Source organism: Bos indicus, chromosome 23, assembly GCF_029378745.1.
Source record: "Bos indicus isolate NIAB-ARS_2022 breed Sahiwal x Tharparkar chromosome 23, NIAB-ARS_B.indTharparkar_mat_pri_1.0, whole genome shotgun sequence".
Lineage (NCBI taxonomy): Eukaryota > Metazoa > Chordata > Mammalia > Artiodactyla > Bovidae > Bos > Bos indicus.
Window position 1 is genome coordinate 33,398,832 of NC_091782.1, and position 20,071 is coordinate 33,418,902.

At 40.4% G+C, this 20,071-nt stretch overlaps 1 protein-coding gene and 2 non-coding genes across 3 annotated transcripts; 1 reads left to right on the forward strand and 2 right to left on the reverse strand.

Annotated features, from left to right (window-relative positions):
• The first annotated feature begins 140 nt into the window (after positions 1 to 140).
• Positions 141 to 5,880, forward strand: LOC109576521 (histone H2B type 1-J-like). Its single transcript, XM_019985164.2, has 2 exons — positions 141 to 621; positions 5,628 to 5,880. The coding sequence occupies exon 1, from the start codon at positions 238 to 240 to the stop codon at positions 616 to 618; it is 381 nt and encodes a 126-aa protein (XP_019840723.1). The 5' UTR covers positions 141 to 237; the 3' UTR covers positions 619 to 621; positions 5,628 to 5,880.
• Positions 5,881 to 10,474: 4,594 nt separating this feature from the next.
• TRNAS-GCU (transfer RNA serine (anticodon GCU)) lies at positions 10,475 to 10,556 on the reverse strand. Its single transcript has one exon. It is a non-coding gene; the product is annotated as a tRNA-Ser (tRNA).
• Positions 10,557 to 17,687: 7,131 nt separating this feature from the next.
• Positions 17,688 to 17,759, reverse strand: TRNAP-CGG (transfer RNA proline (anticodon CGG)). Its single transcript has one exon. It is a non-coding gene; the product is annotated as a tRNA-Pro (tRNA).
• Positions 17,760 to 20,071: the final 2,312 nt, after the last annotated feature.

Genomic DNA, 20,071 nt, shown 5'->3' on the forward strand with positions numbered 1-20,071 from the left:
GAAAAAGAAGACACGTCATTGGTTAGGATTGTGGCTTCATTTTAGCCACTGGGAATCCGAATTGGTATTCTTGCGTTCTAACTGGGCAGAACTAATTTCTGACGTATTCTGGAACAGCCATCAGTAAGACTAAGACTTTAACGTATCACCTTATTTGCATAAGAGGTTGTATATGAAAAGGACTTATCGTATCTTCTGTGTGTTCTTCCCGTGAACTTGTTTAACCTGTTATTCATCATGCCTGAACCGGCTAAGTCTGCTCCGGCCCCGAAAAAGGGCTCCAAGAAGGCGGTGACTAAGGCGCAGAAGAAGGACGGCAAGAAGCGCAAGCGCGGCCGCAAGGAAAGCTACTCTATCTACGTGTACAAGGTGCTGAAGCAGGTCCACCCGGACACCGGCATCTCGTCCAAGGCCATGGGCATCATGAACTCCTTTGTAAACGACATTTTCGAGCGCATCGCGGGCGAGGCATCGCGCCTGGCGCATTACAACAAGCGCTCGACCATCACTTCCAGGGAGATCCAGACGGCCGTGCGCCTGTTGCTGCCCGGGGAGCTGGCCAAGCATGCGGTGTCCGAGGGCACCAAGGCTGTCACCAAGTACACTAGTGCCAAGTAAACTGTGAGTCGGTTGCAAACGATTCTAACGGCTCTTTTAAGAGCCACCCATGTTCTCAAAGAAAGAGCTGATGCTTATTCTCCTTCTGCCCTGGATCTTTGTAATTATTTACAGTGTGTGGTCTGGGAGGTAGAGCAGTTCCTGAACAATCTTAGGAGTTTTTGTCACAGTAAGCTCGCGATCCACTAATGACAATATAACGTTCCTGACCTTGGCAAAGCTCTGAAGTTCCTTGTGTAACCTTGGCTCTGATGTTTACTGTTAGGAATTTCCTGCATGTAAAAAGAGCTTTGCTACTCGTTCTGATAGCCATTAGGGTTAAGTAAGAGAGAACTTTAATTGATACACATACTTCCTAGTCGCCGGTCTGGGACAAGGAGTTTTGAGTCCTGCCTGGGTACAGAGGTTAGGCGGGAAATTTAAATTTGGCGGGTGAGCGCCAGCCCTTCGTCCCAGGTCCTGATTTGTTGCCGGCATCGGAGAAGGAACCGCTGGTTTCCGAGCGCGGGACAAACCGACTAACTGCCGCCGAGCCCAGGCACTCACAAGCTCCTTGAATAAACATTTTCGGCTAGTTCATCCTGCTTTTTATTTTTCCGTCTTTCTTAGCGCTTAGTCCCTTGCGAGAATAAGATGTATGACTTCCTCTCGAAATGTTCTTTGGAGAGTAAGGAACCTGATGGATATTTTCAGACTGAGAGATACTATCGCTTTGTTTCTAATTAGGGTACTTAATCCTATTTTGACTTTGCCTGGAGCCAGTGAAGAGGACCAGCGTTATTCAGGTTGTCACAAAAGAGAACCAGGCACTCACAATGCTTCTCTAAATTATTGTTCAAAATTGTGTGTCCCTTTGGGGTAAAAAGCCATGATTTATAAATCATTTGGAGAAGTCCACCATGGCTGTTTATTTTGTTGTTCGGTTTTTGTTTTTTGGTTTAGGTGGTAATTTTCAATGAAATTACCTAATTTATCTAAAATGGATCTAAAGTTAGCATAGTAATAATGCCTAAATGCAATTAATGCTTTGTTAAATCCACTATCAGAGGTACTCTTCCCCTTTGTTGACCCAAAGCCTACCCATGTTTCAACCCGCACTTCAGTTTTGCCTGCTTTCCAAAATTTCCTCTCATTTTTGAGCTTTTTCTAACAGCTTATCCAGCATTTGGAAACTGCCTCCATAATGTCTCATATATTAATCTCTGAGAGACAGCAGTGAGCAGTCTTAAAGAGATATCTTAGTTCCCTGCCCAGGAATCAGACCTGGGTTCAGTTCAGTTCAGTTGCTCAGTTGTGTCTGACTCTTTGCAACGAAATGGATTGCAGCATGCCAGGCTTCCCTGTCCATCAGCAACTCCCTCAGCTTGCTCAAACTCAGGTCCATCAAATCAGTGATGCCGTCCAACCATCTTATCCTCTGTCATCCCCTTCTCCTCCTGCCTTCAATCTTGCCCAGCATCAGGGTCTTTTCTAAGGAGTCAGTTCTTCACATCAGGTGGCCGAATTATTGGAGTTTCAGCTTCAATATCAGTCCTTCCAATGAATATTCAGGACTGATTTCTTTAGGATGGACTGGTTGGATCTCTTTGCAGTCCAAGGGACTCTCAAGAGTCTTCTGCACCACAGTTCAAAAGCATCAATTCTTTGGCACTCAGCTTTCTTTATGGTCCAACTTTCATGTCCATACCTGACCACTGGAAAGCTATGACCACATAGCTTTGATTAGATAGACTTTGTTGGCAAAGTAATGTCTCTGCTTTTTAATATGCTGTGTAGGTTGGTCACAGCTTTTCTTCCAAGAAGCAAGCATCTTTTAATTTCATGGCTGCAGTCACCATCTGCAGTGATTTTGGAGCTCAAAAAAATAAAGTCTCTCCTGTTTAAAGTCTATCCCAATAAAGTATCTCTTCTTTCCATTGTTTACCCATCTACTTGCCATCAAGTGATGGGACCGGGTGCCATGATTTTAGTTTTTTGAACGTTGAGATTTAAGCCAGGTTTTTCACGCTCCTATTTCACCGTCATCAAGAGGCTCTTTAGTTTCTATTAGCTTTCTGCCATAACAGTGGTGTCATCTGCATATTTGAGATTATTGATATTTTCCCCAGCAACCTTGATTCCAGCTTGTGCTTTATTCAGCCTGGCATTTTGCATGATACACTCTGCATATAAGTTAAATAAGCAGGGTGACAATATACAGCCTTGATGTACTCCTTTCCCAATTTGGAACCAGTCTATTATTCCATGTCCAGATCTAACTGTTGCTTCTTGACCTGCATACAGATTTCTCAGAGGGCAGGTAAGGTGGTCTGGTATTACTATCTCTTTAAGAATTTTCCACAGCTTGTTGTGATCCACACATTCAAAGGCTTTGGTGTAGTCAATAAATAAGAAGTAGATGTTTTTCTGGAACTCTCTTGCTGACCCAGAGGATGTTGGCAATTTGATCTCTGGTTCCTCTGCCTTTTCTAAATCTACCTTGAACACCGAGAAGTTCTCAGTCCACCTACAGTTGAAGCCTGGCTTGGAGAATTTTGAGCATTTCTTTACTAGCATGTGAGATGAGTGCAATTGTGTGGTAGTTTGAACATTCTCTGAAATTGCCTTTCTTTGGGATTGGAATGAAAACTGACCTTTTCCAGTCTGTGGCCACTGCTGAGATTTCCAAATTTGCTGGCATATTGAGTGCAGCACTTTCACAGCCCATCTTTTAGGATTTGAAATAGCTCGGCTGGAATTCCATCACCTCCACTAGCTTTGTTCATAATGATGCTTCCTAGTACCCCCTTGACTTCGCATTCCAGGATGTCTGGCTCTAGTCCAGTGATGACACCATCATGGTTATCTAGGTAATGAAGATCTTTTTTGTATAGTTCTTCTGTGTATTCTTGCCACCTCATCTTAATATCTTCTACTTCTGTTAGGTCCATACCATTTCTGTCCTTTATTGTGCCCATCTTTGCATGAAATGTTCCCTTGGTATCTCTAATTTTCTTGAAGAGATATCTAGTCTTTCCCATTCTATTGTTTTCCTCTATTTCTTTGCATTGACCACTGAGGAAGGCTTTCTTATCTTTCCTTGCTATTTTTTGGAACTCTGCATTCAGATGCTTATATCTTTCCTTTTCTCCTATGCCTTTCACCTCTCTTTTCTCAGCTATTTGTAAGGCCTCCTCAGACAACCATTTATTTTTCTTGGGGATGATCTTGATCACGGCCTCTTGTCCAATGTCACAAACCTTTGTCCATAATTCTTCAGGTACTCTGTCTATTAGATCTAATCCCTTGAATCTATTTGTCACTTTCACTGTATAATCGTAAGGGATTTGATTTAGGTCATACTTGAATGGTCTAGTAGTTTTCCCTACTTTCTTCAATTTAAGTCTGAATTTTGCAACAAGGAGTTCATGACATGAGCCACAGTCAGCTCCCAATCTTGTTTTTGCTGACTGTATGGAGCGTCTCCATCTTTGGCTGCAAAGAATATAGTCATTCTGATTTTGGTATTGACCATCTGGTGATGTCCATGTATAGAGTCATCTCTTGTGTTGCTGGAAGAGGGTGTTTGTTATGACCAGTGCATTTTCTTGGCAAAACTCTATCAGTCTTTGCCCTGCTTCATTCCGTATTCCAAGGCCAAATTTGCCTGTTACTCCAGGTATCTCTTGACTTCCTACTTTTGCATTCCAGTCCACTATGGTGAAAAGGACATCTTTTTGGGGGAGTTAGTTCTAGAAGCTCTTGTAGGTCTTCATAGAACCATTCAACTTCAGCTTCTTTAGCATTAGTGGTTGGGGCATAGACTGGCTTACTGTCATATTGAATGGTTTGCCTTGGAAACGAACAGAAATCATTTTGTCATTTTTGAGATTGCACCCAAGAACTGCATTATGGACTCTTGTTGACTATGAGGGCTACTCCATTTCTTCTAAGGGATACTTGCCCATAGTAGTCGATACAATGGTCATCTGAGTTTAATTCGCTCATTCAGTCCATTTTATTTCACTGATTCCTAAAATGTTGATGTTCACTCGCCATCTCCTGTTTGACCACTTCCAACTTATCTGGATTCATAGACCTAACATTCCAGGTTCCTATACAATATTGTTCTTTACAGCATCAGGCTTTACTTCCAACACCAGTCACAGACACAACTGGGCACTGTTTTTGCTCTGGCTCAGTCTCTTCATTCTTTCTGGAGTTAGTTCTCCACTCTTCTCCAGTAGCATATTGGGCATCTACCAACCTGGGGAATTCATCTTTCAGTGTCATATCTTTTTGCCTTTTCATACTGTTATTGGGGTTCTCAAGGGAAGAATACTGAAGTGGTTTGCCATTCCCTTCTCCTTGCCATTCCCTTCTCCAGTGGACCACGTTTTGTCAGAACTCTCCACCATGACCCGTCTGTCTTGGGTGGCCCTACATGGCATGGTTCATAGTTCCACTGAGTTAGACAAGGCTGTGGTCCATGTGATCAGTTTGATTAGTTTTATGTGATTGTGGTTTTCATTCTGTCTGCCCTCTGAGGGATAAGGATAAGAGGGTTATGGAAGCTTCCTGATGGGAGAGACTGACTGTGGGGGAAACTGGATCTTGTTCTGATGGGTGGGGCCATGCTCAGTAAATCTTTAATCCAGACCTGAGTAGCTTGGATGAAAACCAGGAACCCACCAGGGGCTAGAGGGTAGAAGCAAAAGTTCCTCTGGCTCTTGCCCTATTTAAAAAATATATTTCTCAAAGAGGCAAAAACTTTAAAAACAGGTACAAAATTTATTATTTAGAGATACAGCATAAGTGGGAGAGTACACTGAGAAACAGTTTGTCTTTTTTTTTTTTTTTTTAGACAAAAACAAGATAGAAACACCCACCCAGAGAGAAAGGCTGTGGGTATCCTCCCTAATGAGGAGTGTAGTAAAGAGGCAGTTAATTTATATAAGGCAGTTCTTTCAGGTCTGTGTTTACCTTTGGCCAATTACCTTGATTCTAATCCCACATCTGACCTGTTCTAGGACACGCCTCACCATGAGAGTACATCTTTTCTTCAAGATGGATTCCACCACTGAGGCCTGTGGAAAGTTTGGCATCAGCTGTTATGGGATGGCACTCTCTCCCTTTTGACCCCACCCCTGCCCTCAAGGCGTGTTTATGTGCAGGGAAGTCTCCCTAACCTCTGGAGTGATCATCTTATCTCTACTCCAGCATCTAATGGAATGCAAATCAGAAAAGTCATGGTAAAAAAATAAAATATTTGAGGCAATTGAAGATTTTTTTTCTAGTACTAGTTATTGGATGATGTTACAAATCATTTAAAACTTTTCTTAGGAGAGAAAATCTTGTATTTTGTTTAATTCTGTATTTGTTGGGATGTTTGAAATATTCATGATTGAAACAACATGTTTATGATTTCTTTACACTGTAACCCTCCCCCACAGTGTACCCGGTGGGTGGATAAAGAAACAACACAAGAGATGTTGGTTAATTGTTGAAGCTTTGCCTGAGGGGCACTTGGAAGTACCTTGTTCTCTTCTGTCTACTTTTGTGTATACTTCAATGTGTCCCTTCCCTGCATCCCTTCCCCTTTCCCCGAAAAATGTTTCTTTAAAAAGCTGGCCCAATTAACGAACATAATTCTCTTCCAGTCAATAAGGGGTGATAATGAGAGGAATCAAATGTTGGCGAAGAGAAATTCTAGAGACTGAACTAAGGAAACCAGGAGAGAGGCTGCACGGGGGACTTCATAGCAGCAGTGGTTCCCCTTCTTGCAGCGCACATGCTCGACAATCAAGAAACGCTGTCGCCATCTTGTGGCCCTTTAAGATAATACAGTTAATATTTTATTCTGTGGTTTGTTAGGCAGTCCATTGCTAGACTTTAATAACTGTGTATGTAAAAATACAAAAAATAATACTACTTCAAACACAATTCTCATCTGACCAAGTTCTCTCATCAATAACAAATAACCACGTTATTAGTTTCTTATGTTCCTGTCTGGAATTTCTTTATACAAACACAAATATATAAATGTGGATTCTGTATGTCCCCTTTAACTCAAATGGCCAATGGCTATATTCCTCTCAAGTTCTACCCCTGATTTTCTCATTATCTAGCTTGGAATTCTTTCCTATTAGTAAGTAGAGTAGCTAAGACTTCTCAGCAGGTGCACTTGAACCAGTGACCTGAGGAGGGTAATCAGAGGCCAAAACTGTTATTACACTGGCTGCATCTTCCCTGAAAATAAGCCTGATGCTCATTTGAGAGGAAACATGGGTCTCTTGACAAGCTGCTCAGGAGCTGAACCTGGTCAGGAGAGTTGTGGGGTGGCTGAATTCGTGTTCCCTTCCTGGAATGGGACCACTGTGCCTTGTAAGGAAGGGACATTGAAGTCCTAACACAGGTATTTGTCTTGTTGATGAGGCGTTCTTTGAATGTCATCTTTCTATCTGAGCCACCCCAAGCAAATTTCCAATTCCTACTTACCGTTCTTCATAATATGTAGCAAGATCTGACATGCTGTATACTTATCTTCACCATACCATCCTCTTCACCAGAATGTAAGTCAACTGAGAGCTGAATTTCTCTGTTTTAGTCTACTTTGATCATTGTTGTATCCCCCAGCTTCTAAAACAGTGCCTGGCACACAGTATGTCTTGGAATAAATGGATGAAGTAGTATTCTCCCCTGTTGTTATGGGAGACCCTCAAAGACTTTACTTTCTCCGGTGGATGATTCAGCGGGAAAAAAACAAATTGTCTCCACTTCCTGCCATTCTCTGAGTGCTTCTTCTGGTTGAACTCCCAGTTTTCTTCACCTGCAAAAAACAAAAAAACAAAAAACCTTAGGTTTTGTTAAAAATTCAGGTTTCTCCTTCTTCATGAATTTTGCTTATTAATGATTACTATTACATACATTATTTTATTTTTATATGCCAAAAAAAAGGGGGGGGGATGTCATATTGAGTCACCTCAATGGAGATTCTGTCTTCTCTGAATCTCCATTCTGTCAGGAAAGACATGCACCCTTGTTGGCCTCAGGGTTTTGGTTAACAGGAAATGGCAAAACCTCTCTTCAGAGTACTGTTTTCTAGATTACTGTTTCTCTCAGAAGAGAAACACCAGTGTCTAAGGAATTCTCCACATGGGTCAACAAGACTTCCATTTTACCCCTACAGTTAGAGGGACCCAACGTTAGAGGGTGATGCTGTAGATGACATCCCCCCCTCATCTAGCAGTAGGACCTGGTGGACTTTTGAGTGAGGACAGTTGTGTTTGTCTTTGGCTCGTTTTTTTTTTTTTCTTCTTCACCAGCTCTCATTTTCTCAAAGTCTCTTACCTTCTGAAATTTCAGTCATTCTTTTTTCACTACCCATAGTCTCCTCCCTGGCCATATTAGATGGAGTATCCCATCTAGTCCAACCAATGAAGGAATGAATTACTTTGAATTTGTCTCCAGCCTAAACTCCTTCTTACTTTAAATCTGCACTTGCAAACAAATGACCTGAGATACTTTTTGAAATACCATCAAAAGGACCTGAGCAATAATTGCCACTATCAGTTCATTGGAAGGACTGATGCTGAAGCTGAAACTCTAATACTTTGGCCACCTCATGTTAAGAGTTGACTCATTGGAAAAGACCCTGATGCTGGGAGGGATTGGGGGCAGGAGAAGAAGGGGACGACAGAGGATGAGATGGCTGGATGGCATCACTGACTTGATGGACATGAGTTTGGGTAAACTCCAGGAGTTGGTGATGGACAGGGAGGCCTGGCGTGCTGCGTCTGCAAAGAGTCAGACACAACTGAGCTACTGAACTGAACTGAACTGATTCAGAACTAGATCAGGGAAAGATAAAAAGTGAATCACTCACATTGTTTTATTGAGTCCAGTTTAATTTTTCATGAACACATATCATTATCCTCATTTAAGATGTGAAGCTGAGGCTCAGGGGAAAATAGCTTCTTCAAGTCACATGGCTAACTGGCAAAGCCACTAGTGGAAAGCAGACTTTTTTTTTACTCTAAAATGCGTGTTCTTTCGTCCACCTCATGTTCTCTCCACATTCCTTCTTCACATGTGCTTGCCAGTTCTCTTAATATATATTTACATATTTGAGGATTTCTTCACCAGTTAAATACATATCCGAACTCCAAGGACTTGCCAAATCTTGTAGATTATTCCTGCACATTCTTTTTCTTTTCACTTACTTCTTCATCCATTCGTGGTAAATAGTACTGTGGAGGAAATAGTGTGTCACATATAGGCCACCTCTGATTTTAGAGGCTGATAGAAGGTACATAGTCTGGCATCTGGGGCCCTTCCATGTTTGAATAACTTCTTGTTTCTGCCCCTCTAGTTACACCATCTTGTAATCTTTCTGACACAGCTAAAGAAACATAATTCAAAACTCAGCACAGGGGAGGCAGGAGAAAAGAAGTACTAAAAGGGACAGTGAGACTTCAGGGACAACAGATAAGTTCACTATCTTGATTGGGGTCATGGTATGTGTATACATAATGTCAAAATTCATCAAAATGTACCCTGTAAATATATGCAGTTCATCATATACCAGTTATACTTTAATAAAGCTATTTTAAAAATAAAAGTAAAAATTCAGTTATTGGGTCAAAATATAATAGGAAAAAGCAAAACTGCAATATACCTTTTTAAAGTTAGTTATGAAAAGCCTACAAGTAAGGAACAAGAACTCTAATTCACCATGGAAATGAATTAGAGCCTGGGAAGTGCACCCAGGAAAATTTGTCTGATGTCTATTCTGTGGCTTATGAGAGTCTTACCTTACGTATAGTCAAGGATATCACTTAGTATGCCAAGAAGATTAAATGAGTACCTCAGGGAAAGAGGACACCCTTTCTTTCAGTCTGGGGTACTTTAGCTGCAACGTGGAGAAGGCGATGGCACCCCACTCCAGTACTCTTGCCTGGAAAATCCCATGGATGGAGGAGCCTGTTGGGCTGCTGTCTATGGGGTCGCACAGAGTCGGACACTACTGAAGCGACTTAGCAGCAGCAGCAGCAGCAGCTGCAACATGGTAGAGTAAAGAACACCTGCGTCATGTCTATTACCACAAAGAAATTTTAATCTCCCAATGGGGTAAAATATGACTTCATTGTTGCTTTATGATACAACCTTCAATTCATTGAAAGTCTCAGATGGAGTCCTGCAAGTCGCTCTACCCAGACTTTCCCAACCATCTCCCCTGCCAAATCCTGGGATTCTGACAGTCTCTAAATGATGCTTCTTGTCATGTGGCCTTTACACAGGATGTCTTCATTTTCAAGTTCTCGGGGGCACAATTTGGAAATATCCAATCCAATCACTCTTCAGCAACAGATTCTTGGTTCCAACCTCAAGCAGCATACTGAATGTGGCCTCTTAGAGGTTTGTATGGTTGTCATCTGAAACTAAGTTACCTCCAAATTCCTTGATCTTTTAAAAACTCACGTTCTCATCTCTTCAGTGCTATACATTTCTTCAATTTTGGTCAGTAGATTTGTTCTTGAGAATCTAATTCAAATTTTGCCTTGGTCTGCTAGTTCTGCTGACTGTATCTGTTGATGAATTTATTTTATTGTTCATTGGAGTAATAACTTCTAAAATGAGGGACTGCAGAAACCAGATTCCAGTTTCTACCAGCTTTGTCTTTCACTAATCTCGTCCTCCACTGAAGTAACTTCATCAATGACAGTAGCCGAAACAACTGTCAACGGAAACTAGGAAAATCCACACATACCTCTGTAACAGTTGTGAGTAGGAAAGTAAGAGCAGCTTTCTCGTAGGTGAATTCAAAGTTTAGATCTGGGTAGGTGATCTTCCTTTCTCCTTATTAAAAATGCCAGGTCGACGAAGGTGGGATTCGAACCCACGCGTGCAGAGCACAATGGATTAGCAGTCCATCGCCTTAACCACTCGGCCACCTCGTCTTTACACCTTAGGTATTTGGCAAGGTTTATTTCAAAGTTCATACTTGGGAACTCACTATTTCAGAGAGAAAGACGGTTAAGAGATGGCTTGGAGACGTCTGGGAGACGTGGAGGTGGCCCGTTTTCACACGAATGGACAAAGAACTGGATTGGAAAAAACTGCGACGGGGGAAAAAAAAAACCAACACATTTGCGTGGGCCTTCATTCCTTTTCTCCCGCTGCAGGCAGGGGGCACCTCAGCATCAAGTCCGAGTTTGTTGTCACCGTCTCGCGTCCGGGGAGCCTGGTCCAGCGCCCCCAGGGCGCAGCCGAAAAGACCGCAGGGAACAGTGGTTCCCAAAACCAGTCCCCTTGGAGTCGTTGTCAGGGAAGCTGGCGAATGTGGACTCCTAACGCGGGGTTAATAAAATAATTTGGAAAATTAAACGATGAATCTGAATAGGGCTCAATTTCTATTCAATGTTATTGCCCCTTTTGCAATACTTTAGGGTGAATTGTGTAGAAAAGAATCCTTAATTCTTGGGGTTCTCCTCTCGGATCATCCGCATCAGAGGAACCATTCACTTATTTTCCTTCCAAATACCCGTGTATTTCTTGAATGGTTTTCTAGAGGAAATGTTTCCCAACTTTCATTTGCTCTTACAAGGGGTGCAGTGCTAAAAATGTTAAGTGACTCATTTCTAAAAATGAGTTGAAAAAATGTTTCTGGGAAAGAGTGAAAAAAACCTATTTTAGCTGTCTTTTGGGAGTTTTGATTGGTTTGGTTGTTTCATGGAATGAGTAACAGGCACATGAATGAACATGAGTACAGACTAACTCTAATTGTAATGAATCATAAATGCCTGAGAAAAGATGGTAATACTGAAAGTGAGCCTTGAGCAAATTTTCTAGAGGTGAGAAAAATGAGGGTGTCCCAGACTGAGAAAAGGATGTGTTCAAAGGTGAGGAATGAATATCTAGATAACTGTTGGAAATCACTGTGGCTGGTGTGCTGAAGCACATGAGAGGCTGGTCAGGAAACATCAATAAATCTGAGAATGGAAGCTGGTCATGAAGATTTTTCTTGTGAAGATTAAGTAAATCAATCACAGGATGAACAACAGCAAACATGGAAGAAATCCTGTAGGAATAGATTCCTGCTTCATTTTCACACTTGTAGTGTGAGTGTTACCTAAAGGTGCATGGGGGGGCGTGGAGGGGGGTGCGGTCTGGCAGCTCACTGCTCAAAAGCCAGGAAACAGGCCAGGTTGGTGTAAAGGAAAGTTTGCTTTATTTCAGATGCTGGCAACCTAGCGTGGGGGTGGTGGACATCTGTCTACAGGCCAACTCCCTGCTCTTCCCCCACCACAAGCAGGGGATGAGAGAGTCCTTGGTGGAGGGGCTACATGCAGAAATAGCACAGTCATCTCTAACAGTTATCTTGAAATTGGTCATCAGTGGTCTGACCAGCATCATCTTGGTTGTTTTAGGTACAGTTACTCTTCAGTTCCAGGGTGCACTTGTTCCCATTTCTTTGCGGTCAGCTCTCAGAATTGTGGCAGCTCATATTCTGGGTACAGTCTGGTCATCATGTAGTTAACTTCTCCACCTGGTGTTTTGGTATCTATAAGACAGCTCACAGGAAATGGCTCAGAATATTATCTATAGCCTTTGAGGAAAGGTCCTTAACTGTGCTTAATGACTGCATTGTTATTATTTAGTCTCCTTTGTTTCAGCATTTGTCACTTCTCTGATTAAACTTATTCTTTGACTAGGTTTTCACAGGCAAAAGGTAGGCAGAAGACATGGGGGGCGGGGGGAGGGTGTGGGGCAACGATCATATGGTCCTACTCCATTTCATGAGGACACTACCTTAGGTTGCTCTAACATTTTCTTCAGTGAAAACCATCCTTAACTTGTCCCAGAGAATCAATCTCTCTTCTTGCTTGGAAAAGTTCTTTAAAAAAAAAAAAAAAAATTGGGGAGTGGGGGTGGGAGGAAGGGATAAGAGGTAGGGGACATATGTTTACCTATGGCTGATTCATATTGATATATGGCAGAAACCAACACAATATTGTAAAACAACTATCCTTCGACTAGAAATAAATAAATTTAAAACATTTTTGGAAAAGTCCTTGTATTTTAATGTAGGCTGCATTGTTCTGCCGGGATCTTCCCCTCAATTTAACCCATATCCCTCCACTTTATTTCTCATGCTCAGTCTAATTCATGATTTTGTATCAAGAAAAATTTATTTCCCCTTTCTTCCAACAAGACATTTTCCCTCATGGAGTGCTCTTGCCCTTTTTCATTTTAACCTGGATAAATTTTTTTATCCACCCTTGGTTCTCAGTTTAAAGCTTATTTTTTTTAAAAAAGTTAAAATGTTTAAATTAAAGTTAACCACACATTTCAAAATCTCAAGTACTTCAGAAATATGTGTGTGTTAGAAAGTGGTTCTCTTCCCCCTTTGGTGGAGGCAAAGATTTTCAGTCATTTGGCTTTTTGTTTGTGTTGTTTTTGTTCTACCAACAACATGTTTCCAAATATCATGCTATGGCAGAGATGGCTAGTTACCATCAGTATTTGTTCTTTCCTTCCAAAAAATGGAAATTTGGTAGCGTTCATAACCATCCATGAAAAAATTACAGGGCACCACTTTCCCTGATGCGTGGTCATGTGGCCAATTTCTAAACCAGAGCATTAGAGATAAAGTGGATGTAAAGCTTTCAAGTTATGTTCAGAAGAGGGAAGAAATACCATTCATTTCTCTCTTCTGACTGTATCTGCTTGCTGGAAAAGGCAGCATTATAGGAATGAAGGTGTCATGAAATATAAAGAGATTGGAAACAGTAACCCATAGGAAGGAGGGAACCATGAGATAGGAGATTAGAACCAATACCCTAGAGCCAAAATATCACTCTGGGATTGATTATACCTTCAGACTGTTACATGAGAGATCATGAGGGCTTCTTGTGTAGCTCAGTTGGAAAAATCAATGTGGGAGAGCTAGATTCAATTCCTGGATTGGAAGGATCCCCTGGAGAAGGAAATGGCAACCCACTTCAGTATTCTTGCCTGGAGAATCCCATGGACAGAGGGGACTGAAAGGCTACAGTTCATGGGATTGCAAGAGTCGGACATGACTTAACGCTATTTTTCTTTCTTTCTGTTTCCTTTAAGGTACAGTTCATTGGGGTCTTTGTCAGAGAAAAAATTGTGTTTTAATTAATACAGATGCTTTTATTTCTACTTTTACATTTTTTCCAGTTTCGTATTTTCTATTGATTACTTCTTAAATCAAAAAAAGATTCATTTCTCTTTCCTTGCCTTAAATATCACCATATACAGACACCCTTACTATTGATTTTTCTTCTGAATTTATTTATATCATAATATTTATTGAATTAGTATCACTGTTCATATATTATGATTGGAAAATACCATTCACTGGTCTGTCATGATATTTTTGTTTCCTGAACATTACAGTTTTTTCTTACTACTACTACTACTACTACTAAGTCACTTCAGTCGTGTCCGACTCTGTGCGACCCCATAGACGGCAGCCCACCAGGCTCCCCTGTCCCTGGGATTCTCCAGGCAAGAACACTGGAGTGGGTTGCCATTTCCTTCTCCAATGCATGAAAGTGAAAAATGAAAGTGAAGTCACTCAGTCGTGTCTGACCCTCAGCAACCCCATGGACTGCAGCCTTCCAGGCTCCTCCATCCATGGGATTTTCCAGGCAAGAGTACTGGAGTGGGGTGCCATTGCCTTCTCCCAGTTTTTTCTTAAATTACCACAAATAACTATAAAAGCTTTGACAAAAAAAGAAATTGGGTGTTTTCTATACTAACTATACAGTTTTCATCCTGATGTCTTCCTGAGAAAGATTTCATTGGAGATAAGATTTTTTAATATTTTGGTGCTGGAGAATATCTTTTCTATTTCTCTTACACTTGCTTAAATATTTGGTTGGGTATGGAATGCTAGGGAATATTTTCTTTCAGGATTTTGAAAGAGTTCTCCATTTTCTTGTAGATTTCAGTATTGCTTTTGAGAATTACAAAGTCATTCTAATTACTGTGTTTCATTTGTAATTAGTTTTTCTCTCTTTCAAGATGATTTCTTTGTCTTTAATGTACTAAAATGTCTGAAAGATATGCCTTTGTGTGTATCTATTTTCATTCACTGTTCTGGGAGCTCTATTACATCATTAAATTTGGAAAAATCATCTATTTCAGTTTGAGAAATTAACTTTACTTTTTTGTCAATTTTCTCACTTATCTGTTCTGTATTCTCTCGCTTTACCTTTTTTTCCCTAGAATTTTTCATACTTGGATTTTGAACCTCCGGGATGTTTCCTCTACTTTTCAAAAAGTATTATTCTCTCCTAGTTACAATCTGTTTATATTTTTCAATAGACTATTTTTAAGGCAGTTCTAGTTGTACAGAAAAATTAGTACAAAAGTACAAAGTCCACACATACCTCCTATTGTCCCCCACAGCTTCTCCTATGATTTACATTGCATATTATTTGGTACATTTGTTACAACTGATGAACCACTATTAATACATTATTATTAACATTCTTCATGTTAGGGTTTACTCTTCACTTTAGACATTCTTTGGGCTTGACAAATGTATAATGACATATATCCATCATTACAGTATTGCACAGAATAGTTATATTGCCCTGTGTTCCACATCTTCATCCATACATTCCCTAGAACTACTGATATTTTTATTGTTTCTATATCTTTCTTTTCCCAGAAAGTCATATAGTTGGAATCACACAGTATGCAGCCTTTTCAAATTGGCTTCTTTCACTTAGTAATATGTTTTTTAAGTTTCCTGCATGTCTTTTTGTGACCTGATAGCTTATTTCTTCTTATTACTAATATTCCATTGTATGGATGTACCACGGTTTGTTTATCCATTAATTTATTGAAGGGCATTTTGGTTGCTTTCAAGTATTGACAATTATGAATAAAGTTGCTTTAAACATTCATGTGCAGGCTTTTTTGTGGAAGTAAATTTTAAGCTCATTTGGATAAATATGAAGGAGTGCCCTTATATTATTACTCCGCATTCTGGAAAATGTCCTTTACATTTTATTTCAACTATTCTATTAAGTTTTTCATGTCTACTCCCACAATTTCAACTTTGAGACTTCTGTACCTAAGAGTATCTTGTTGAACAGCAGCCTCTTTTAAAACAAGAATAGATGTAATAACATGCCTGAGATTTTTTTTCTCCTCTCTGCATAATATTTTCCTCTATTTTTTTAGTTCACGTTCATCTCTGTCTTTCATATTAGACATTCACTTTAGATTTCTAGTGATCTTTGATTGCTGGTCTGCAGATATAATTAGGCCCTAAAAATGACTGAAAATGAGATTATGAGTCTAGTTTATTGACTGTGGGCTTCACTTGTAAAGTGATCTACCTGTACCTTTTACTATCAGGCAATATCTTTAACTCATCCTTCTTGGGATAGTAAAATTCCTTGAAAAAGGATCATTAAATCTGCTTAGATGATGTAAAACTGACTTCTTGAATTCTGAGAAAATTCTTAAAGGACAGAGGTTGGAGGAAATCCTTCTCCAAACGTGTACCTTCATACTTATTGAGTTCCCAAAACTGATCAAGGAAAGACAAAAAATAACAAGGAAAGGTATCAAAAGAGATAATATTTCTGAATACCATGATGAGCAGGGCCAGGTGAGTCCCTAGGTTATCAAGAAGCAAGGAAGACGTGGTGGTTTGTGTGTGTGTTCACTCTAAGTTTCGACCACATAAGATGGTTATCCTGAGGATATATCTTAATTTAGCTAGCATGAGCAAAGTAACTGGATTAATACCTTCCCTCTCCATCGTATTTCTTCATCTTCCAAATTTCATTAATCAATTCACCTGAACGTTTTCAACAGTTTCAAACTGAGAGGTTTTCCTGGGGTCAAGGAAAAGGTATGGCAAGTTTCCAGGTTTGAGGTAGGGAAGCCCTCAAACTTCCAAGAGTTAGTGATTTCTTTTCGTGGTTTTTCTCTCCCGGTGGACAAACTGTGGCCGGCAATATTCCCCGGAAATCTACAGGTGGGCTCTGGATATTTGTGCTGCGGGAATTCTACACCACTTGCGATATTAAATCCCATAGAAACAAAAACTGTTTAATTTTTTTTATTCCTGGTCCCTCACCGCATCCCTGGGATCCAGCAGAGGCTGACACGTAGTATTCACTGAAAATTCATTCATTGAATGAATAGGTAAATAAACTCTGACCAGGGAGTGCAGCTCCAAGGTGCAACGCAGGAAAAGAAAGAGGCTTACATCCTAACCGTTGATTACAGTGGGAGTGGCGGCGGCAGCAACTAGGAGTGCCTTTTACTTTAGTCAGTGCGGTATCTGTAACTGCTGCGAGTGGGAGAATGATCACTCAAGTCGGAGATAGCAGTGGAAATGCAAATCCACATCTCTACCAGAGGAAGTCAGGTACTGCTGCTGCTGCTACTGCTGCAAAGTTGCTTCAGTCGTGTCCGACTCTGTACGACCCCAGAGACGGCAGTCCACCAGGCTTCCCCGTCCCTGGGATTCTCCAGGCAAGAACACTGGAGTGGGTTGCCATTTACTTCTCCAATGCAGGAAAGTGAAAAGTGAAAGTGAAGTCGCTCAGTCGTGCCCGACTCCTAGCGACCCCATGGACTGCAGCCTACCAGGCTCCTCGGTCCATGGGATTTTCCAGGCAAGAGTACTGGAGTGGGGTGCCATTGCCTTCTCCGAGTCAGGTACCGGTTGACCGTAATTCACACTTCCCCGCTCCGCCCCACCCAGTCAAGTACGCACACGTACGTACGTAGGCACGTACACACGTAGGCACAAACTAGGTGCCCAAGGCCTTCGTTCTTGACTTTTGGAAAGAGATCCATCTGAGAACAGGAAATGGGGGGGCGGGGGGGAGGGTGGGATAGGGGGAGGGCGTCTGCGAACTAACATCAACACTCCAGATACCTCCCAATCAAGGGGATCTGGAATTAAGTACCCAGCTGCTCGGAAGACAATCCCATTGTCAATGCAATGAAATCCCATCTTTTTGGCAACAATATTAGAGAAAAGACTTTTCCTCATTATTTATTGGAATTTTCGAAAAGGAAGCGGGCTCGTCCGGGATTTGAACCCGGGACCTCTCGCACCCGAAGCGAGAATCATACCCCTAGACCAACGAGCCACTTACGTAGCATGTCTGCCCATGTTTAATATAAGAAGAACTAGAATCAATTTTCTTGGCCCCACACGGTATCAAGTATGAGCCCCCTATATTTAAATAACAACTAATATACATTTGGGGGTCTTATGATGACCTTTTAATTTAGGCCCAAGTTACTAAAGTTTTCATCCTTCCTCCTGTCAGTTATACAGTAACCATTACAAAGTGAGTTCCACCTGTATACTAATCTATGACTTAACTGACAAGATTACATCATAAAGGTCACATTAGGAAAGTACTCTGTTTTTGAACCATATTTTTTAAATTGAAATATAACTTACCCACAATATTGTTAGTTTCAGATTTGATTCTTAATTTGTCTAAAGAAGTATATATTCCAAATTTCATTATGTACTTCGCCGTGTGACAAATAATTTGAGTAACATTCATATTAGTTTTCTATACTTTACTTTCAAAGAGGAAATTGACATTTTGTTGGACAAGTCCCCTGAAAACTTGCTTAGTCATAAGTAAGCATTTTTGTCAAGATATTATTTCAATATGGGATCCCCTAAAACAGTATTGTACCCCAAGCACAGGCCATTGTTTTTGCATCTGTTTTATGACTTTGAAATCTCTATATTCTGCCATAACTAAGAACAGAATCCTTCAAAGATTTAACACTTTAGAAAAAGATTCCCAAAGATCTTCTCTTCGGTGCAAGCAGCTGTCTTCAAATTCTTTATAGATTGGCATTCCTGCTTTCTGAGTTTCTCATAAGACTTCGCTGGAAAAAAGGCAATGCTGGCAGATGAATGCTTAGTTTGGCTGCCTCTTGTTTGTATCTTTAGCTTTAGAAGAAAGTTTTGGCATTTCAGTAAGGATTCAGAGAAAGGAATTTGAAGTGCCAGCTCCTTTGAAAGCTGGTTCATCAACTCAATTTTTTAATAAAATTTCTTACCAATGTTTTTCTACTTTACCCATAACACCATGTATGCGGAAACTTTTGATCAGCGAAGATGGAATATATATTTGAAAGGCATAAAAATTGGAATTTTATACAAAGTACAAATTAAAGGCTGGTGTTTTGTGTATAATCAGAGAGTGCCTGAATTAATCCTCAAAAGGACATGAAATAACTCACATGGCAGTTACAGATTCTTTTATTTTTTAATTCTAAGATACTTTACAGTTTCTGTAGTTCGGTCAAGAGTACACCAACATTTTAAACTGAGGATATAGAATCTGAGTCCTAGTCTGCCTAGTAGGCACATAGATTACAACTCTGAATTTTTTTTCCACCACTGAAGTTTCCATGAATTCTTGGGACAGGCAGTGACTACAACAGGTTGAAACTACAAGGAAGTGGTTTACTTTCCACCCTCACTCTCACTCTGTATTTCTTGATTTTTATTTTGGTTATCCTTTGAGAAATGCACCCAATTTTCTCTTCTCCCCAGCCTACTGTGTTAGGTAACAGCTTCAAAATTGGGTGATAGAAAGTGAGAGGTAAAAAGGGAAAAATTCAAACCTCCCAGATGCATATTTTAAGGTTTTTTCAGAACTTAAATACTTTAAAATAATGGATTGAGTCATACTGTTAATGAACCTAACATCACAGTATTGTGTCGTTTATCTTAATTACAAGTCTTAGCCTCTAATTTATGCTGGACAGAATTTTTTCTGGGCAAAAAAAAAAAAAAAAAGTGACTAAATAATCTTCCTTTAGTTACTAGAGGAATCAATATAAAAAGTGGTTTTCCCAGTTTTCCAGTGTGCCAGCAGTTAGCTAGGTAGACATTCCTGCTGATCAACACCAAGAGGCTGAGACTAGCGTAGCCAAATGTTAGAAATATCTTAATATTTGATAATATGTTATTATTTAATCAAGAACAAACCTAAATAGGAGGAAAAAATGGAATCTGCCCAATAAAAGAAAAGGAAACAGATCATGAGAATGAAAACACTTTGAGTAGCTCTGATTTCTGGGGTGGAGTGTTTTGGAAATCTGGAGCTCTGAAATTAGAGGACATATTTATGCTGCTTATACAGATGAAAAGCCATGTACCCACTGCTCCACCCCATGAGAACCTGGAAGAAGATGTCCTGCAGAGACATGATAGTAAGGAAAAGCCACTTAATTGTTTGCCTAGACAGTAGCATACAGCAATACTCAACATATGGTTTATTTCCAGATTTGTTCATACTATTGACTGTTGTGATGTAGTACAGCAAGTTAGAGCTTATCAGGAAATTAAGGATCCAGAAGAGGAGGAGATAGGGAAGAACTTGCCATGCAGTCAGTGGTTTGAGCTTTCTCCATAAAGTAGTCC